At 43.0% G+C, this 20,304-nt stretch overlaps 1 protein-coding gene and 1 long non-coding RNA gene across 3 annotated transcripts in view; one reads left to right on the top strand and one right to left on the bottom strand.

Moving 5' to 3' along the window:
* LOC131136692 (neuron navigator 1-like) overlaps positions 1 to 20,304 on the top strand; it is a 72,112-nt gene that overhangs the window by 40,565 nt on the left and 11,243 nt on the right. The window contains exons 7-17 of one of the 2 annotated variants that reach the window (XM_058083845.1): positions 8,013 to 8,151; positions 10,703 to 11,006; positions 13,435 to 14,155; positions 14,226 to 14,720; positions 14,982 to 15,023; positions 15,139 to 15,287; positions 15,407 to 15,589; positions 15,899 to 15,978; positions 16,091 to 16,114; positions 16,254 to 16,331; positions 18,623 to 18,706. In XM_058083845.1, coding sequence (XP_057939828.1) covers positions 8,013 to 8,151; positions 10,703 to 11,006; positions 13,435 to 14,155; positions 14,226 to 14,720; positions 14,982 to 15,023; positions 15,139 to 15,287; positions 15,407 to 15,589; positions 15,899 to 15,978; positions 16,091 to 16,114; positions 16,254 to 16,331; positions 18,623 to 18,706 — 2,299 coding nt within the window. The remainder of the gene's footprint in view (positions 1 to 8,012; positions 8,152 to 10,702; positions 11,007 to 13,434; positions 14,156 to 14,225; positions 14,721 to 14,981; positions 15,024 to 15,138; positions 15,288 to 15,406; positions 15,590 to 15,898; positions 15,979 to 16,090; positions 16,115 to 16,253; positions 16,332 to 18,622; positions 18,707 to 20,304) is intronic. The other variant, XM_058083846.1, reaches the window with a different exon arrangement.
* LOC131136732 (uncharacterized) lies at positions 14,505 to 18,055 on the bottom strand. Its single transcript, XR_009131796.1, has 3 exons — positions 17,988 to 18,055; positions 15,385 to 17,693; positions 14,505 to 15,310 (listed from the first exon to the last, which is right to left on the bottom strand). It is a non-coding gene; the product is annotated as an uncharacterized LOC131136732 (long non-coding RNA).

The raw sequence follows: 20,304 nt of genomic DNA on the forward strand, positions 1-20,304 counted from the left end.
CCTATTTTATACATTTCTGTAGATCTGTAGGTTCTTTCCGTGCATCTATTTTCTATGCCGCTTATCCTCGTGGACTAACTGTCATATCCCGATGATCAAAAGTCAGCTGTCCAAGTACTGGTGTTTGTGCCTCCGAGTGTCAGAAGGTGCTACGTTCCACACAGCTGCTTCGAGTTAACAATAACTTGGAAGAAACGCGCTACGTTTAAAAAAAAAAAAAAAAAACGGTACCTCCCTCTCGGTTACTTCCTCCCCGGTTTCAAACCAAAACATCCCGTCCATGCAGTCCATTCACAACCGTTAAGTCAGCTGACATGTCTGGAGGGAGGCCACAACACCAGCCAGAAGGTAATTCTACGACCCCGGTCCTGGGCCTCTGAACGCTGGGGGGGGGGGGGGCTCGCCCCGTTTTGTTGAGCTCCTCCCCTTACAGCACCCCAGACTGAACTACTTAGGGAGGTGATTTGAAAGGGCATTCCACCTTGTCCCGGGAGTGCTGTCCCTTTTCTGTTTCCTGGAGTCAGGGAATATTTTGGAAGAAATGTACTGTACGTCAAAGGTTACTAGGCCCTTATCGGAGTTCTTTTCACGGTGAAATCTTATACTCTTTGACCCATTTTCACACTTTCTGCTTTAAAGTTTAAGGGCAAATTAATCCCTGCACTTTGTATTCAGAAGTTAATTCCTTAATCTAGGAAGAGAAAGTTAAAATTCATCAAGTATTGAAACTTAAAACCTCAAGACAAAGTCTCGGCTCAATTCTCCCGACTCCCGGATTCCTTATTGGGGCTTAAATTCGATGGAGTTGACTCGGTGGCCGTCGGCGTGATCGCTGGTCTCGTATTTTGTAGACTCAAACGTTCCTAATATGAAGCGTTTCAGTCCTTAACTGGTTTTGGTCCCGCTTCATTTCAAGAGACTCGAATAGTTCACAGTCAACTTGATTCTTGGCTACGGGATCTTGGATGGACTTCGTTTGGGAACATCTCGAGTCGCTGTCGGGAATACAATTCCGTACCATACTGTATAGACTAAACGCTAGGGAAGTTCAGGAATTTCATTTCCATGAATTTCAGAAAGCTGAACTGAGTAAAGGGTGCACGGTGGTTGAGTGGTTAGCGCGCAAACCTCACAGCTAGGAGACCAGGGTTCGATTCCACCCTCTCTGTGTGGAGTTTGCATGTGCATGCGTGGGTTTTCTCCGGGTACTCCGGATATTCCAGGATTTCGTACTTTTGAGTTTTGTCTCAGATGAAACTTTAAAAACCTTCTGCAGACAAAAGCTGAGGGTAAATTTTGAGCCCAGTGGTTCTCAAAACTGTGGTTCTGGTTTTTCAAGTCTGTTTCACTAGGTTAAATTTTTGAATTTATTTTGAATTTTTATTTTATTTATGATCTTTAGGCTGCGCGGTGGATGAGTGGTTAGCATGCAGGCATGCAGCTAGGAAACCCGAGTTCAATTCCACCCTCGGCCATCTCCCCGTGCGTGCGTGGGTGGGTTTTCTCCGGGTACTCCGGTTTCCTCCCACATTCCAAAAACATGCTAGGTTAATTAGCGACTCCAAATTGTCCATAGGTATGAATGTGAGTGTGAATGGTTGTTTGTCTATATGTGCCCCGCCTCTCGCCCGAAGACAGCTGGGATAGGCTCCAGCACCCCCATGACCCTTGTGAAGATAAGCAGTAGAAAATGAATGAATGTTCTCGGTGATGTTCTATGCTCGGTACATTGAGTGAACATCCAGCAGCAACACGTTTTTCTCCCAATCTCCTGTGTGGCCAACACCTCCAGGGTATAATGGACAATTAGCGCATCACGTGTGTGTTTGAGCCCTTAAAACCTTTCAGGCCATGACTGTCAGGGTCATACCCGTCTCTTCGTGTTCTACCTCATACACACAATGAGTGCTGAGGCTACTAGTGGAATTATCAGTAATTATGACCTCATTAAATTTAACGTTGCTTCCATGTCATGTACTGTTAGCCTAACCTAGCATCTCAGAGATTTGAGGTTCCATGAGCGGTACCGGAGGGGCCTGCAGGGTGGGTGCTTTCCACCCCAATATGGTCCTGTATTTCCTAATGAATGGGAAAAAACTGCATGGAGAAATCAATGTGTGCTACAATACTCACACATTAGGGGAAGCATTTCATAAAAATGCCGTGAGGATCGTGTGTCGCACCCATATGGCGATGTCCAGATAAATGCACCTGTTTCCTGGTGATAGCTGATGAAGTGGTCCAAGAAGCCATGTTGTTCACCATCTGTGTGTGCAGACTCTCTCAGTACAGGCAGGTAAATGGAAACACTGCATTTCTATTTAAATTTGCATTTGTATTCTACTCTGGACTTTTGGTAATGGTAATGGTAATGGTAATGGTAATGGTTTTATTTAATTTGAACATGCATCAGATTCCAATTGAGTGCATCCCATAATCAGTTCCCAGTTCCACATGTCCAAAAGGAGTAGGAAGAAGCAAAGCTTATTAAATCCTACCCCTCCATCTGGTACTTTTACAATCACTAACTGTTACATTTGTTCACTTCCTGCTTTCCTAATATAATTTAAGTTTTTTTATTTATTTTATTTTTTAAATTTTAAAAATTAATTAATTAATTAATTTAAAAAAATTTAATTTAAAAAAAATAAAAAAAATAATAATGAAAATTTAAAAAAATTTCAATTGTAAATTTTTCAAAATTTACAATTGAGTGCATCCCATAATCAGTTCCCAGTTCCACATGTCCAAAAGGAGTAGGAAGAAGCAAAGCTTATTAAATTCTACCCCTCCATCTGGTACTTTTACAATCACTAACTGTTACATTTGTTCACTTCCTGCTTTCCTAATATAATTAAATTTTAAAAAAAAAATATTAAAAAAAAAATATATAATTTTTTTATAATTTTTTTAAATTTTGGTATGGATCAGATTACAATCGAGTGCATCAAATAATCAGTTCCCAGTTCCACACGTCCAAAAGGAGTAGGAAGAAGCAAAGCTTATTAAATCCTACCCCTCCATCTGGTACTTTTACAATCAGTAACTGTTACATTTGTTCACTTCCTGCTTTCCGTAATACAGTTTAAGGTTTTTTTTTTTTGTTGTTGTTGTTTTTTAAATAATGTACCATGTACCGAAGTACTGTTGTATCATTACTGACATACTCGCAAGTGTCCAGACGGAACATTACATTGTTTTTTTTTTAACTGTTTACACACAATTTTGAAAACAGGGCTCGTTTAAAAAAAATAATAATCACAATTACTCAAGTTTTTTTTTTATATTGCCCTTAATCACAAAAGAGTCTTAATGAGACACGCCTCGGCGTCCGTTAGCTTTAATGGCACATACAGCTGAGTGTCGTTGGCATAACAGTGAAAGATAACGTTATGTCGGAGAATGATGTTTCAGGGTAAAGTAAAGCAAGTAAATATTGACCAGAAGAGAGCTTAGCACTGAGCTAATGTTAGCCCACAACAGGGATTTCAATCCTGCGGAATCTTGCTTCTGGCGGCCCGCAACAGAGCCGTGATGGATTCAGTCAGTGTCGGTGTGCTTGGTGCCAATCTGGCGGTGCCAGTTTTCCATTTGATCGGAAAAGGCGTCAGCATAACCAGTAAGACTTCTGATTTAGACATTCCGGGTTAGTCCATGTGACACTGTGGATTTTATTAGGAGTGGAACTTTCCTGTCCGCTGTGAAAGTCATTTGCACAGCCGGTTTAGATGGAACTGATTTAACTCTAAGTGGGCACCAGGGTTAACCCAGGTGATTAATTTTAACCAGTTAACTTCAAAGTCGAAGATAATGATTTATTGCGTTGTCTTTAAGGCTGCACGGTGGATGAGTGGTTAGCACACAGGCCACACAACTTGGAGACCCGAGTTCGATTCCACCTTCGGCTATCTCTATGTGGAGTTTGCATGTTCTCCCTGTGTGGGTTTTTTTTTTCCGGGTACTCCGGTTTCCTCCCACATTCCAAAAACATGCTAGGTTAATTAGCCACACCAAATTGTCCATAGGTATGAATGTGAGTGTGAATGGTTGTTTGTCTATATGTGCCCTGTCATTGGCTGGCCACCAGTCCAGGGTGTACCCCAGCCTTTTGCCCGAAGACAGCTGGGATAGGCTCCAGCACCCCCGTGACCCTTTTACCTAGCATGTTCAATTAACCTAGCATGTTTTTGGAATGTGGGAGAAAACCGGAGTACCCGGATAAAAAACCCACGCATGCACGCACGGGGAGATGGCCCGAGGGTGGAATTGAACTCGGGTCTCCTAGCTGCGAGGCCTGTGTGCTAACCACTTAACCACCATGCAGCCTAAAGGTCAAATAAATTAAAAAATTTTAAAAAAAACGTAAACAGAGACATAACCTAGTGAAACCGACTTGAAAAACCAGAACCGCAGTTTTGAGAACCGCTGAGCTCAAAATTGACCCTCAGCTTTTGTCTGCAGAAGGTTTTTAAAGTTTCACCTGAGACGAAACTCAAAGTACGAAATCCTGAACAGTTAAACATTTTAAGCTTTTTATGTGAAACACGGAAAAAGGAATTACATTTCCCAAACGTTGCAGCAATTCCAGCATCTTCCATCAGGATGGAGATAAAAGACGAGATAAAAGAGCTTAAGGAGAACCAAACGCAAGCACTCGAAACGAACAGCAAAAAGAGATCTGAAGTGGTGTGTGGGAAGAAAGACGAGAACGTTTCAAGGATGAGCGTAAAAGCGAGTGGGAAGACAAGAGCGACCTGATCAGCTTTGGAGGAGAACAGCGGACCATCTCTTCCACTGAACATCTCTGTCTTCTCCACTCATTCATTCAAAGATACTAACTAATAATCTTGGTTATTTATTATAACAGCTGCAGTCACATGATTACCTTTTCTGTACGTTTTTCGCTACGTTTGTCTTTAACCCGACTGCTAAAAAATGCCGTTTTCCAGTTTTCCAACTCGGCAGTGACAGATGGCCAACAATGGATTCTATTTGCAGAGAAAATACAAAAAAAAAAAAAAAACACCATGACTGAGTCCTTGTGGCTCCGCTGAGCTAAATAGTCTTCTTTCATTAACAAGCTTCTTTGTTACGATGCAAACCACCGAGCTAATTGCTTATCTCAGTGTGCATGCTAGCTATTTCGACAAAGCTAAGCACTCTCGTCTTCGTCCCGCCCGAGCTGAACGATGTGTCCAAATCCGAGCCTGCGGTGGTTTAGGCAGTTGTGTCATATTTAATATTCAGATGTCTGGTATCGGTTGATAAGCAGTTCTGTTTTAGGAAACCAATGAATGAATGCGGAAGTTGGTCCGTACAGAAAGAGACCGATTTTACAATATAATAATGACAGACGGGGATGCACGGTGGTTGAGTGGTTAGCACGCAGACCTCACAGCTAGGAGACCTGAGTTCAATTCCACCCTCGGCCATCTCTGTGTGGAGTTTGCATGTTCTCCCCGTGCATGCGTGGGTTTTCTCCGGGTACTCCGGTTTCCTCCCACATTCCAAAAACATGCTAGGTTAATTAGCGACTCCAAATTGTCCATAGGTATGAATGTGAGTGTGAATGGTCGTTTGTCTATATGTGCCCTGTGATTGGCTGGCCACCTGAAGACAGCCGGGATAGGCGCCAGCACCCAATGATTGAATGAATGAATGTTCTATATGCTCGGTACCTTTGGCTGAGTGAACATCCAGCAGCAACACGTTTTTTCCCATGACTACTAGTTAACTTCCTCCAGCACTCCTTGGTGAGGATAAGCGGTATAAACTGAATGAATAAATATTTGACCTTTAACTAGCTATCCATGCTGGTGTGCGTCCATGTTATGTTTGATTCCGTTCACTCCCACCAATAGAAAGTGTTTGTCTATTTGCCGTGAATAAACACGATTCTGCGTACATCTGGTACTGATAGTGTTTCTAACGGCGAACAACAGCTGCGAGGTTTGTCTTCCAGCAGTGAGGGTATCGAATGAGGAAAGAATGACACATTCATGTGTCGGGTAAACTGGCGGAGTGGGGGGGGGGTTCATTTGACCTGCCATGCCAATACAATAGTGTAACATATCGTTACAGTGCATGGAAAGGGTTTCTCCGAAGATGCGGAAAGCACATCGGCATTTTTAGGAATAAGTTACAGTATCTTATCTTCCATCTTATGAATGTTCCTTCAACATAAAGACTTTTTAGGACTTTCCCATCTTAAATATTGTCCTTTTCGTGTCGAAGATATTCATTCACAAGCCAGACAGAACACGCTTTGACCCTGTACACCCCCACGGCTGTCATCACACCCCCCAGGCTAGGGGTGACCCATTCAAGCACCCAACCGGAAGACCATCCACTCCCCCCCCAGTGTACATTATAGCTATGACCTCAATAGGGCACCCTCTCTCAATGTAAGATCATCTATAATAGGGGTCTCAAACACGCGTCCCGCGGGCCAAATGTGGCCCGCAGGACACTAGTTTGAGGCCCCCGCCTTGATATGAAAGTTTAATGTTTGATACGGATACTGTATGGTATCATGTACCCAGAAAAAATTATTACGTTTGATTCATGTTCATGTTAAAGGTTAAATAACTGTTAATAGTTATCCTCCCTATCCGTGTGGAAGTGGTAAGTTTTTGGCAAATTTAAGTTGAAAGGAAATAACTTGAAGGCTACCGTTTAGGTGGCTAGCTCTCTAGTTTGCGAGTTAGCATGTGTCTCATGTGACCCTGCAGTTGCGCAATATGTTGTAAATAAAAAGAGTATAAATGTGACTATAGTCGTGTTTTGTCATGTCTACAGGGCTCTAATAATGCTTTGTTCATTTTAATCTGAAAAAAATCATTTGTCTACCCACCAACTATATGTGGTTTCTTAAGTTTTTATTATTTGCCGTTTTATTATTATTATATTTATTTATTACTTATTGATTGATTTTCTTTATTCTTGATTTATTTATTTTTCATGTTATTTTGTGCACATTTGAGAACAGTGGAATGTTTTATCAGAGCTTTTCTTGTAGAAAATCGGAACCAAAGCACTGAAAAAGTTTGTATATTTTTCTGTTTTTAATAAAAAAAATTTTGGGGAAAATCTGATGTGGCCCAGCCTTGCCCAGACCCTAGCTCCAGTGGCCCCCAAGTAAATTGAGTTTGAGACCCCTGATCTACGTATACTGTAATGATCCAAACCGCTAACTTGACCCAATTTAGGTGGAATTGGTAACTTTGTTTGACCGGTCATCGTCCTCATGCCGGTTATATTTCAGGATTTAGACAGCGGTTGCACTGCTACACCTGCCGCCTGTAATTATGGGTACAATAATGCATATATTCAACTCACATGTATATATATTTTTTCGGGCTATTTTTATAAGTGCAGGTTGAGGTTATTTTGAGAGTGTCAAGGTAAAAGTTTAAGTACAGAATCAGTTAAGCAGTACAAAATACACAATATAGAAAAATATTATTATTAACAAAATAATATTGATGGTTTTATTTAATTTGAACATGCATCAGATTACAATTGAATGCATCACATAATCAGTTCACAGTTCCACATGTCCAAAAGGAGTAGGAAGAAAATTAAATCCTACCCCTCCATCTGGTACTTTTACAATCAGTAACTGTTACATTTGTTCACTTCCTGCTTTCCTAATATTTATTTTTTTTATTTATTTTTTATTTTTTTAATATTATTCTTATTATTAATATTATAATAGTATTAACAAAATCAACAGTTATATACAAATACAATATGCAGATAATATGAAACGAGATTAAATATATGACCAGTATATACACTATGAGATCTTGCTGGTGAGTTAATATGAAGCATTATAGAAATACTTCACATAGAACTTAATATATTGCATTTATTGATATTATTTGACGTCGTAATCTAGGAGTTTATTCGCTGGAAGCCGTGCATATTAAAACAGGTTCTCCTCGTCGGAGTTCGTAATGAACGACTCAACTGTTGGTGTCATCAGTATTTTGTGTCGTTGTTTGTTCCAGTTGGGACGAGAGCAGCTCCATAAGCAGCGGTTTGAGTGACGGCTCCGACAACCTGAGCTCTGAGGAGTTCATCACGAGCCCCACCCTCAACTCGCTTCCTTCCACTCCCGTCGGCTCCCGCAGAAATTCAGCCGTTGTGGTAAGTAACATGTACAGATGCTAATTTTAAATAAATTAACGCTTGAACCCACGGGTATACCTTATGCTTTGGGACTTAGGATCCGTTTCTGTGGATGTGTTTTTCTGCAATCGTGTGATATAGGTCACGCCTCCACAGCGTGGTTAATATAGCCGTGGAGGGATTTAAGAGGGGGGGGTGGGGGGTTACAGTGAGAGCGGGAATGAGTGTAACCATAGCAACAGTCCTGCAGGGATGCTGAGAGTGTGGGTCTTTGTCTCGTCTGCTACATGACGGACAGGTTTAGGACTCTAACGCTTAGACGCCGGGCCATCTGCAGAGATCCGGGGTGTGACCCTACGCTATCCTGGCGCTGGAGCGATGACCAATCATCATCAAGCATCGTCATATATTATAATATATTATAAATAGCCTGTATATGATGCTTCTGTTTAGTGGTTTTTCTTTGTCGCACCTCGCCAAGCTAAGCGGCGGGGGGCGTGTAGCAGGAGGAACAATCTGGCAACAAGTGCGTCTGGCCAGGAGGTAAATTGGCAGAAGGTGTTACTCCCGCCAGTCAAAGGTGCGCTGTTATTCTTCGTTGTCTGTGATGATGACACATTCCCACGCATTGTAATCCACCCGTCCGTATTCTACCGCTGCGTGGGTGGCCGCTGCGTGGGTGGCCGGAGTCAATCAACATTAGCAACGATGCACGAAATATGACGATTTTTACTATATTTAATTAACAGACAGATAAATGACAGAGGGCTGCGCGGCGGTTGAGTGGTTAAGCGCGCAGACCTCGCAGCTAGGAGACCCGAGTTCAATCCCACCCTCGGCCATCTCTGTGTGGAGTTTCCTCCCACATTCCAAAAAAAACATGCTATGTCAATTAGCGACTCCAAATTGTCCATAGGCATGAATGAATGAGTGTGAATGGTTGTTTGTCTATATGTGCCCTGTGATTGGCTGGCCACCAGACCAGGGTGGACCCCGCCTCTCGCTTGAAGACAGCACCCCCCCCCCCCCCCCGACCCTCGTGAGGATAAGCGGCAGAAAATGAATGAATGTTCTCGGTGATGTTCTATGCTCGGTACATTTGGCTGAGTGAACATCCAGCAGCAACACGTTTTTTCCCATGACTACTAGTTTACTAGCACCCTCGGCCATCTCTGTGTGGAGTTTCCTCCCACATTCCAAAACAAACATGCTAGGTTAATTAGCGACTCCAAATTGTCCATAGGTATGAATGAATGAGTGTGAATGGTTGTTTGTCTATAGGTGCCCTGTGATTGGCTGGCCACCAGACCAGGGTGTACCCCAGCCTCTCGCTTGAAGACAGCTGGGATAGGCTCCAGCCATGAGGATAAGCAGTAGAAAATGAATGAATGTTCTTGGTGATGTTCTATGCTCGGTACATTTGGCTGAGTGAACATCCAGCAGCAACACGTTTTTCCCATGACTACTAGTTTACTAGCACCCTCAGCCATCTCTGTGTGGAGTTTACATGTTCTCCCCGTGCATGCGTGGGTTTTCTCTGGGTTTTTTTTTCCCCACATTCCAAAAACATGCTAGGTTAATTAGCGACTCCAAATTGTCCATAGGTATGAATGTGAGTGTGAATGGTTGTTTGTCTATATATGTACCCTGTGATTGGCTGGCGACCAGAATGAATGAATAAATGACAGAACAGGATTACCAAGACACACTTCCTTCTTTGTCGTCTGCGTGGGTGATGAAAGTGTGTTGGTCACGGAAACGATTCCTCAAAGTAGTAAAAAAAAAAACGAGGTACTTGAATTATTCGAATAATCATCGCAACCGTAGTATTCCGTTTATTTTCCAGCATACATTCAATGTAGCAAATTGAACATCTGAATTAAGATCCTTTATACATTATAAAGCTGTTTTTGTGATGTTCGGAGTGTCCCTGAATGCATCTCATATTCTTGTAATGAGAATAAGTGATGAACGGATTATAGAAGTGTGTGAGTCGGAGATCCATAAAATAAATGTTGTTGCAACTGCTGTGGAAAAACTGTGCTTCCGTCTGCCATCATAACAGAGAGCCGTGCTTACTGTGGTGCTGTTGGAATTAATTAAATCAATTAGTTCCTGACCATACAGCGTCAGATAAGCTATATAATTAGCAGTGGGGATGTACAGAAGGATTGGCTACGGATTTCAGTAAAAAAAAAAAAAACATATGATCGGCGTATGCCGATAAATAAATAAATCTATCACAATAGACGACAATTCATGTCATGACAACACAAACATGAATGTGCATGTGTGCTATGTGACGTAGGGTTCCCGACACCGGAATTGAGCCCACTTTGAGAATCAACACTAGCCTGTAAAATGTCAATGGATTCTGTTTGACAGGCTGCATCAATCAATGCCAGTGTGTTTGATCACTTCCTTGGCAAACCTATGAAACCTAGGAATTATCCTCGTAGCTTCTCATCTTGGGAATCCAAATTTTACATTTTTACATTTTTTGGGAATTACAAACTTTTTTGTAAATGCTTGACATTTGTTGATCCAGCGTCCATATTTTTAATTCTAGATGAGGACAGATGCCGAGAAAAGATCTCTGGTGGAAAGTGGACTGTCATGGGACAGCGGGAACACCAAACCCAGCCGTAAGAGTCTGGGCGGCAGCACCTACGACACAGGGAGCCTCAAATCGGAATCAGCCAACAAATGGAAAAAATCCAAGCCGCCAGCGGACGTTGTTGACGGAGAGAAGGGTGAACTGAAGAAACCCCAGACACCGAGCTACGGGAACGCGGCGAGGAAAGGAAGGAACCCGCCAGTGGGCGTCACCTCGCCCATCACGCACACGCCACAGAGCGGGATCAGAGTGGCAGGTTAGTTACACGAGATCCTGATTTGGATGGTTTCGCAACGTCAGGACACGGACCACGTTTGTCTTAAAGCTTAGTATTCTCTCCTCTCTGCCGGTTTCGCACCCACACATTGACAGACACGTTCTCTGTTTTTGCACCCACCCACAGCTGCAGCCCCCCAACCCCCGCCTTTTAGAGAGTGGTGCCATGTATCAAACGCCCATTGCCACCCACTCCCTTCCTGCCAGGAACGCCAACAAACACACACACACACTGAAAAACAGTTTTTTTCCTTCCTTTTTATATCCCAGCTTTATTGTTGAACAGCGAGCGTTCGTAAATATAACTGGACATTGATTGGCGTGTGTGTGTGTGTGTGTGTGTGTGTGTGTGTGTGCGCACAATAGCGGAGATTGTGCAGCTCCTTTTCAGGCACGCCATCTGTGTGGTGTTTGTTACACATACACACACACACACGCCGTGGCAGCATCTATATAAACAGCCCCACTCTCTGTGGGACCGTCACGTCATTCGATTACCAACTGTTGAAATGGCCGACAAAAGAGCGTTGAACTGAGTTGTTTTGCGTCGCGGTTCGAGGTTTGATGAAGTGAACGGCTGAGTGACGACATGATCTTTGCACGTGTGCCTCAGTTTGGCCGCAATAAAAGGCCAACTCCAATATGTGCAATTTAGCGCTTTAACCACTCAACCACCGTGTCTCCTACATTCATTCATTCATTTTCTACCGCATTTTCCTCAGGAGGGTCGCGGGGGGTGCTGGAGCCTATCCCAGTTGTCTTCGGGCAAGAGGCGGGGTACACCCTGGACTGGTGGCCAGCCAATCACAGGGCACATATAGACAAACAACCATTCACACTCACATTCATACCTATGGACAATTTGGAGTCGCTAATTAACCTAGCATGTTTTTTTTGGAATGTGGGAGGAAACTCCACACAGAAATGGCCGAGGGTGGAATTGAACCCTGGTCTCCTAGCTGTGAGGTCTGTGCGCTAACCACTCGTCCGCCGTGCAACCAAGTAGGATTCATTAATTTATTCATTTTCTACCGCTTTTCCTCACGAGGGTCGCGGGGGTGCTGGAGCCTATCTCAGCTGTCTTATTCGGGCAAGAGGCGTGGTCCACTCTGGACTGGTGTCCAGCCAATCACAGGGCACATATAGACAAACAACCATTCACACTCACATTCATACCTATGGACAATTTGGAGTCGTTAATTAACCTAGCATGTTTTTTGGAATGTGGGAGGAAACCGGAGTACCCGGAGAAAACCCACGCATGCACGGGGAGAACATGCAAACTCCACACAGAGATGGCCGAGGGTGGGATTGAAGTCGGGTCTCCTAGCTGTGAGGTCTGTGCGCTAACCACTCGACCGCTGTGCAACCAAGTAGGATTCATTAATTTATTCATTTTCTACCGCTTTTCCTCACGAGGGTCGCGGGGGGTGCTGGAGCCTATCCCAGCTGTCTTCCGGGTGAGAGGCGGGGTACACCCTGGACTGGTGGCCAGCCAATCACAGGGCACATATAGACAAACAACCATTCACACTCACATTCATACCTATGGACAATTTGGAGTGGCCAATTAACCTAGCATGTTTTTGGAATGTGGGAGGAAACCGGAGTACCCGGACAAAACCCACGCATGCACGGGAAGAACATGCAAACTCCACACAGAGATGGCCGAGGGTGGAATTGAACCCTGGTTTCCTAGCTGTGAGGTCTGCACGCTAACCACTCAACCACCGTGTCTCCTACATAGTGCAAGCTAGTGTTCTTACAATAGGATTTATTTACGACTTCACATGTAAACCCAATTGTCGCATTAAAAAAAATAACCTGATGCGCCATATTTGTATGGTTCCATTAACTGGGAAACGTGAGTGTGTTATTGGTGTCGGCACGGTGTGTATATGTGTCTTTTGCGGGTTTAAAAATACCCTTAAGTGACTCCAGATGGCCCACAGCTGCATGCCGGTGGGTCTTGGGTCTCCACTCAACAGCGGTTCTTTGACTGTGTTAATGACTTGTATATAAACCTCCAGATCAACTCCCGTTGGATGCAAATGAAAAGTGTGAGCATGGTGTGCTTCCGCTAATGCGGCCGCTGCTCCCGAGTTTGCTTTTATGGAATAAGACTTTTGGGGCGGTGTTGGCGTGGGCTTTTTGCGGCCGCGGACACGCTTTGCTAATGTGAACAGCAGTTTTCCACAGCCGTGACACGCCGACATACACATTACCGGGACGCCAGCTATTTTAGTCGCTCAGGGTGGAAAAGAGGAATAAGCGCACGATAACGGATATGCTAAGCTGAAGCTGGCTGTGAGTTGGTTTCGGCATCGTCTAGCGGGGCTTTAGTTTCGGTGTTCAGGTAAGATGTCACGGCTTTACTCACTTTTGTCTCTTTGTGTCTGTTGGGACAGTGAAGACAGACGGAAAGCCGTCGGATAAATCTCGGCTAGCGGTGAAAAACTCCAGTCTTCAGCGCTCCTCTTCCGACGCCGGGAAAGATCACCGTAATGGGACCGGTTCTTCTGAACAACGTAAACCGCCGTCAGGTCTTGCCAGGCCCTCGACTGGAGGAAACTTTGGATTCAAAAAGCCCACACCAAATAATAGCAGTTCACACACTGCGAGCGCAGGCGGCAACATTCCCAAGACGTCCGGTATTCCGGTCAAACCGGGGACAGCTGGACGTAAGACGAGTCTTGACGTCTCCAACAGCGACCCGAGCGGGTTTTTGTCTCCGAATGCCAGGACATCGCTGCAGTACCGGTCTTTGCCACGCCCTGCCAAGACAAGCACCTTAACGCTGACCCGGCCCAGCTCAGCACGCCTGGTAAGCACCACCATGGACGGAGGCTCTGGGCTGGTCAAACCCTCGAACACGGGGCTTCAGACCCCGAGGCTCAAAGAACAGGCCGGACTCGGTTCAGGGTTGGGTAAGACGATCGGTCAGGGGATCCCAAGTCCTGTTAATCAAACGGACAGGGAGAAAGAGAAGGAGCGAGCCAAAGCTAAAGCTGTTGGGTCCGACTGCGGAGTTGGGTCCCTGAAGGGAACTGCTTCGGAGAACGGTGGGAGGCTGCATGGCCTGAGACCTCCCAGTGTGACGGGCACCGATTTGCTCTCCAACTCACACAGGTACAGGTACAGGTACACATGTAAAGTATTGCTAAGACTTGAATTCATTGTTATTCTTCGTTGTCTACAGATTATCTGGAACCCGCAGCCTGACAAAACCTCCGTCTGTTGCCCAACTTGAAAAGTTGAACTCCAACAGCCCGGATGTCGGCTCTCAGGACTCCTTGCCTCCTAAGATTCCTCCTTACTCCAAACTTCAAGATCTAGCTAGCTCCACGAACCCCTGCCTTACGCCAAGCCCGGCCCCTTTGCTCAATATCAACACTTCAGGCTGCTTCTCGGGCTCAGGGATCGGGTTGGGGCCCCGGCAAGTCACGTCTCTCGGCGTTGACACGGGGAGAACCTCACCCTTGCTCTACCCCCGCCTGTCTGGGCTCCATCGCAGCATGGAGTCCCTGTCCTTACAGATGAGCGTAGCTCCAGAGCTGCAGGAGAGGGGCCGAGAGATGTTGATGCGAAGCGGGTATGACGCCAGCGAGTCCAGGGACAAAGATCGGCACGAGGATCGAGGACCTCCTGCCAGCTGGAGGTCTGGAAGTAAAGTCTCCGACACGGACACAGACGGGTGAGACTAAACGAAGGCCAATGTGCATGCATGAATAAATATCACACATTTTAATTATTCTGCAATGTACCTCCATCTAGTGGTCAGCTTTGGAACTGCATACATTCATTCATCCATTCCTTTTCTATGGTGCTTGTACTCACTTGGGTAGATAATAAAGTAGATAATTTGTTGCTTTTCAGACAAAAAATTATAATTATAAACATGTTATTATGTTTGTGTCTTCCCTGCTTGAATAATACCTTTGTTAAATTCCCACAGTTCCCATAGAGACAGGAACACTCTACCAAAGAAAGGTTTAAGGTAAGCATATGAAATCGATGCATTGTTAAGAAAAATATTGCAATATATGGCGTGTAAGCACATTTTTTTTCACCAAGTAACCACGACCTCTTATTATTATTATTCACCTGTGTAGTTTCAGCAGTGCCTCTCAGAGTGAGGACGAAGGGAAGGAGAAAGGAGAGAGGAGACACTCTCATAGTATTCTCACCATGACCGACACTCTGGCTCTTCCGATGCTGTCCTCGCCTTCCTCCCTGCCTCGCTCCTCCAAGACCAGTACAGGTGTGAACATCTGGATACATTCACTGACCACCACATTACAGCGTTACATGTTATTCCGGGTTTGATTCCCGCAGTCAAATAAAGTAAAATGACTCACATACTGTTTGTTGCATTAGTAGTTCCGAGCCCGGTTGGCGCACCTCCGAGGATGATTCGATCCAACAGCATCCCAACGCAGGAAGCCTCGCTGGAGCTTTATGGGGGGTCTCCGCTGGGAAGCACGTTGTCGCTAACGGAGCATCCACGCAGCTTGGGAATGGTACGCTCCGGATCCTTCAGGGAAAAGGAGCCATATGATGAAGGTGAGGCAATTGAGGCTGTCAATCGGTGGAAATATTAAATCACAGTTAATGGCTTCGTTTTCTAAGTTCACATACGTTTAGTCCTAATTAATCATAATTAATCGCAGATAGAAATATTTATCAGTAATAATTGTAATAAAGTGGGATGTGATTCTCTGTAATAGTAATACTAAATAAATTAATAACAGATAAATTACAGTACAATAAAAGGCTACCATTTAAAATACTAAAACAAAATGTATAATAAACACTTCCAAGCTCATAATTTCTATAATTTCATTGTTGTTTACTTTCATCTTATGTGTTCAGTGAATGGGTCTATTACTTCCTTGGCGTCCAACGCCTCGTCAAGCTACTCCTCGGTGAGTGCAAGCGCCATTCATTCCCAGGTAGCTACAGATCTAGATTATTCTTCTTCTTCCTCTTCTTATCCTCTACCCCCTCTTGAGGATTTTCTTACTTTTCTTTAACGTCTGTAACTTTTTTTCGCTGCATCTGAAGTCAGAGGAAAGGATTCAGGGCGAGGTACGTGTTGTCTTTACTGCCCTGTACTGCATTTCACTATTCATCCCCTTTCATTTCCTAAACATCATTTATTACAAATATATTTATGTAACATGTTATTTAATATTATAATGCAGTGTACTCTTTTTTCCCCCGCCAGCAAATCCGTAAGCTAAGGAGAGAACTGGAGTCTTCCCAGGAGAAGGTGTCTAACCTGACAACACAGCTGACAGCAAACGTAAGCGCTATCAAAGTTACTGAATTATATATTTACTTTTATCTCGTTTTTACAGTATCATAACAAACTTGTGTCTATACCTCATATGTCAGCTCGTATTATATATATAATTCCTTATCCATGCAGGAATGTAATACTTCCAAGCACACATAAACACACAGATGACTTTCCTTTCTCCTTTAAGGAGCTTATTAATGCGGTGAAAATATTTGCTGTAGTTCAGTGATTAATCCAGAACAGGGGTGCTCATTAAGTCGATCGCGAGCTACCGGTCGATCGCGGAGGTGGTACTGGTCGATCGCTGGTCGATCGCGGCGTGACATTAAAAAAATATCATCCCAGCATCAATGCCGTCACTTGATTGACATACAGGGCAGCCATTCAGATGACAACTGAATGTTGCCCTTCGGGCGACCAATCAAATCAAACAACGTCTCTAAGTGCAGCAGAACTTACGATGTCAGCCTATCATCCATCCCCGTTACTTGATTGACATACAGGACAACCAATCAGATGACAACTGAATTTTGACCTTTAGGTCACCGCTCATGCGTAAACAACGATGCAAAGTGCTAAGCTAGTCGGCGAATTGCGAGATTTTAAAGCCCTCGCTAAAGTTTATGGTCACTAAAATGAGTGAAGGAGCTGGACCAAGTAAAAAGGCAAAAACTGGACCAAGTAAAAAGGCAAAAAACATATCACTTCCATACGGATATGGAATATTATACGGATATTATGATACGGATATTATCCATGACTGATAAACATTTGGAAGTGTGCTTGAGGCTGGCTATCAGCAGCTACTGTCCGGACTATGCATCCCTGGCTGGTTCAATTCAGTGCAAGTCATCAAAGTAAACTCAGGTAATTACAAAAAATGTTAATAGTTAATTATGTGTGTTTTGCAATATTGGCTCATTTGGTTATGTAAGGTACATCAACATACATTGTACGTACAAATAATCCTCAATACATTTGAAAATAAATAGATGTTTTGCATTTTTGTAGTGGGTAGATCATTTTGACTCGGTCATTTTAAAAGTAGCTCGCATGCTGAAAAAGTGTGAGCACCCCTGATCCAGAACATAATTCGGTTGTGATCCGTGCTTATGTTAAGGTCAAAGGCTGTATTATGAACCCTGTGGGACAAAACACAATAACATCACATATGCTGCCATCATTAGAAGGAATGATCTTGTGGGGGTGTATTGGAGGAAGTACTGGTTAGTATTTCTGTAGTAATGGTTTATTTGGGCGTAATATGGGTCAGGACAGCATTTCTGTTCCGGTGAACTCGGTAGTAAGGAGGGATTGTCCACATCCAGATTGAGTCTTCTTCCTGTGTGTGGTTTGTGTGATTTTCTATGAATAAGCACACAAAAACACTTATAAATACACTTATACACTCATATTATATATATAAATACTTATATATAAGCCTATAAGTGACGACAATGAAGCTAATCATAAGCGCGAAGCCTGCTACAATTCACATTAGTTAGCATCTCGTGGCGATGCTAACGAGGCTAACTAGCCAGCCGGTTAGCAACCAGCTTCGTGGTTAGATATAAACGCACACGGCACTATATAACACCATAATATGGACCAAACAGCGTCTAACATTAAAACAAATGAGAAAAAAAGAACGTTACTCACGTTTATAGACGCACAGCAAAAGCTATTTATAGCATCCAACCGAGTCCGTGTGGCTACAACTCCCGAAGCTAAAACGGCTGCCGTGACACATTCAGGTGCCCGACCAGCGTGGTAATTCTGAGTCACGTTTTCATACATGTCAAGTTAACCCGTTTTACATTTTAACGCATAAAAAGAATCACATTACATTTGTTTGTTGCATTAAGGCTTTTCGACTTTGTCAGGAAACTCTATTTCAACAAAATAAAAACAAAAAAAATAATTTTTACTACATTTTAAAATGGTGTGATTGAAATTATGACCACTGTATTGTTAGGGTCGGTTTCGACTCGGTTATAATAATATAACTATAAAGCAATATTTTGAAGCAATATTCTTAAAGCAATGACTATAAAGCAATATTTAACCAAGACACGCGAAGCAAATTTGATGGTAACTTATTGTTTTTAGTGTATTTTACAGCTGATTTAATACATGATACTTGTTATGAAAACATAACAGGTATCACCAAAGAGTATTTTGTACTATTTCAGTATATTGCAATGAGCTGAAACATCTAATTCCATTAACTCTTAACTTGAAGAGCACTTCTTGTTCCTGTGTAAATAATATTTCCCTTTTTGTTTTTCAAACAGGCAAACCTGGTTGCCGCCTTCGAGCAAAGTTTATCCGTGATGACAACCCGCCTGCAGAGTCTGTCCTTAAGTCATGAACAGAAGGTACCCGACACACACAAGCATGAATTCCAGCTGCATTTCATCATGGAGTCGCCGCTGTGGAGTGATGTGACTTTGATGACAGGCTGTAAGAAGGAATGTGACTTAGGATGAGGGAAGCCCCCGGAGGGGATCAGGGAAAGAAAAACCTCCCTACGGCCTCAATCGGTCCGCGTGTGCACATCACATTCCGGCATTCTTCTCTCTCCGTATTGCTTTTAATGTAAATAAAGCCATCGGAGCTGCAGGGGCTGTCCGCTGTGTGTTTAAATCCGAGGAGTCTCTCGTGGTCTCTTCATGCCTTGCTGCTCCCACTGAAAGGCCCGTCTAGACCGCTCCAGAACCTGCTTTTGTCAGTGGTGCCGGTGCACTGACCTGTGCAAGCCCGGTCGGGAGTACAGTCACTTGAACCTTGAGGAGTTGGACCAGATCCCGCTGTTTGGGGTGCCGTGTGGTTGACTTTAGCACACAATACGCACCTCTGTATGGAGCTCTGCTTTTTGTACTTTTTAAACGGTCACATTTTGAGGATCCAAACTTTGTTCTACGACTTTTATCCTCCTGCAGAGATCCGCTGAGGAAAGTCAGACTCGATTGGAGTATATTCCATTATGTCATTGTATGGTCATATCACCTCGTACTTTGGTACGAGGTACATTATTTAAAAAAAAATTATAAAAAACAAAAAAAACCTTAAACTGTATTATGGAAAGCAGGAAGTGAACAAATGTAACAGTTACTGATTGTAAAAGTACCAGATGGAGGAGTAGGATTTAATAAGCTTTGCTTCTTCCTACTCCTACTCCTACTCCTACTTCCGACTCCTACTTCCTACTCCTTTTGGATATGTGGCACTGGGAACTGATTATGGGATGCACTTAATTGTAATCTAATCTATACCAAAATAAAAAAGAAAATTTAAAAAAATTAAAAAAAATTAAAAAAATTAAAAAAAATTAAAAAAATTAAAAAAATTAAAACAATAAAAAAAATTAAAAAATTAAAAAAAATAATTAAAATAATTTAAAAAAATTAAATTATATTAGGAAAGCAGGAAGTGAACAAATGTACCAGTTACTGATTGTAAAAGTACCAGATGGAGGGGTAGGATTTAATAAGCTTTGCTTCTTCCCACTCCTTTTCGACGTGTGGAACTGGGAACTGATTATGGGATGCACTCAATTGTAATCTAATCTATACCAAAAATAATAATAATAATAAAAATATTTTTAAAAATAAAAAATAACAAAAAAAAAATGTAAATTATATTAGGAAAGCAGGAAGTGAACAAATGTAACTGTTACTGATTGTAAAAGTACCAGATGGAGGGGTAGGATTTAATAAGCTTTGCTTCTTCCTACTCCTTTTGGACATGTGGAACTGGGAACTGATTATGGGATGCACTCAATTGGAATCTAATCTATACCAAAAATAATAATAATAATACTAAAAATATAAAAAAAAATAATTAAAAAAAAACATAAATTATATTAGGAAAGCAGGAAGTGAACAAATGTAACAGTTACTGATTGTAAAAGTACCAGATGGAGAGGTAGGATTTAATAAGCTTTGCTTCTTCCCACTCCTTTTCGACGTGTGGA

This window comes from Doryrhamphus excisus, chromosome 10 (genome assembly GCF_030265055.1).
Source record: "Doryrhamphus excisus isolate RoL2022-K1 chromosome 10, RoL_Dexc_1.0, whole genome shotgun sequence".
NCBI classification, from domain to species: Eukaryota; Metazoa; Chordata; class Actinopteri; order Syngnathiformes; family Syngnathidae; genus Doryrhamphus; species Doryrhamphus excisus.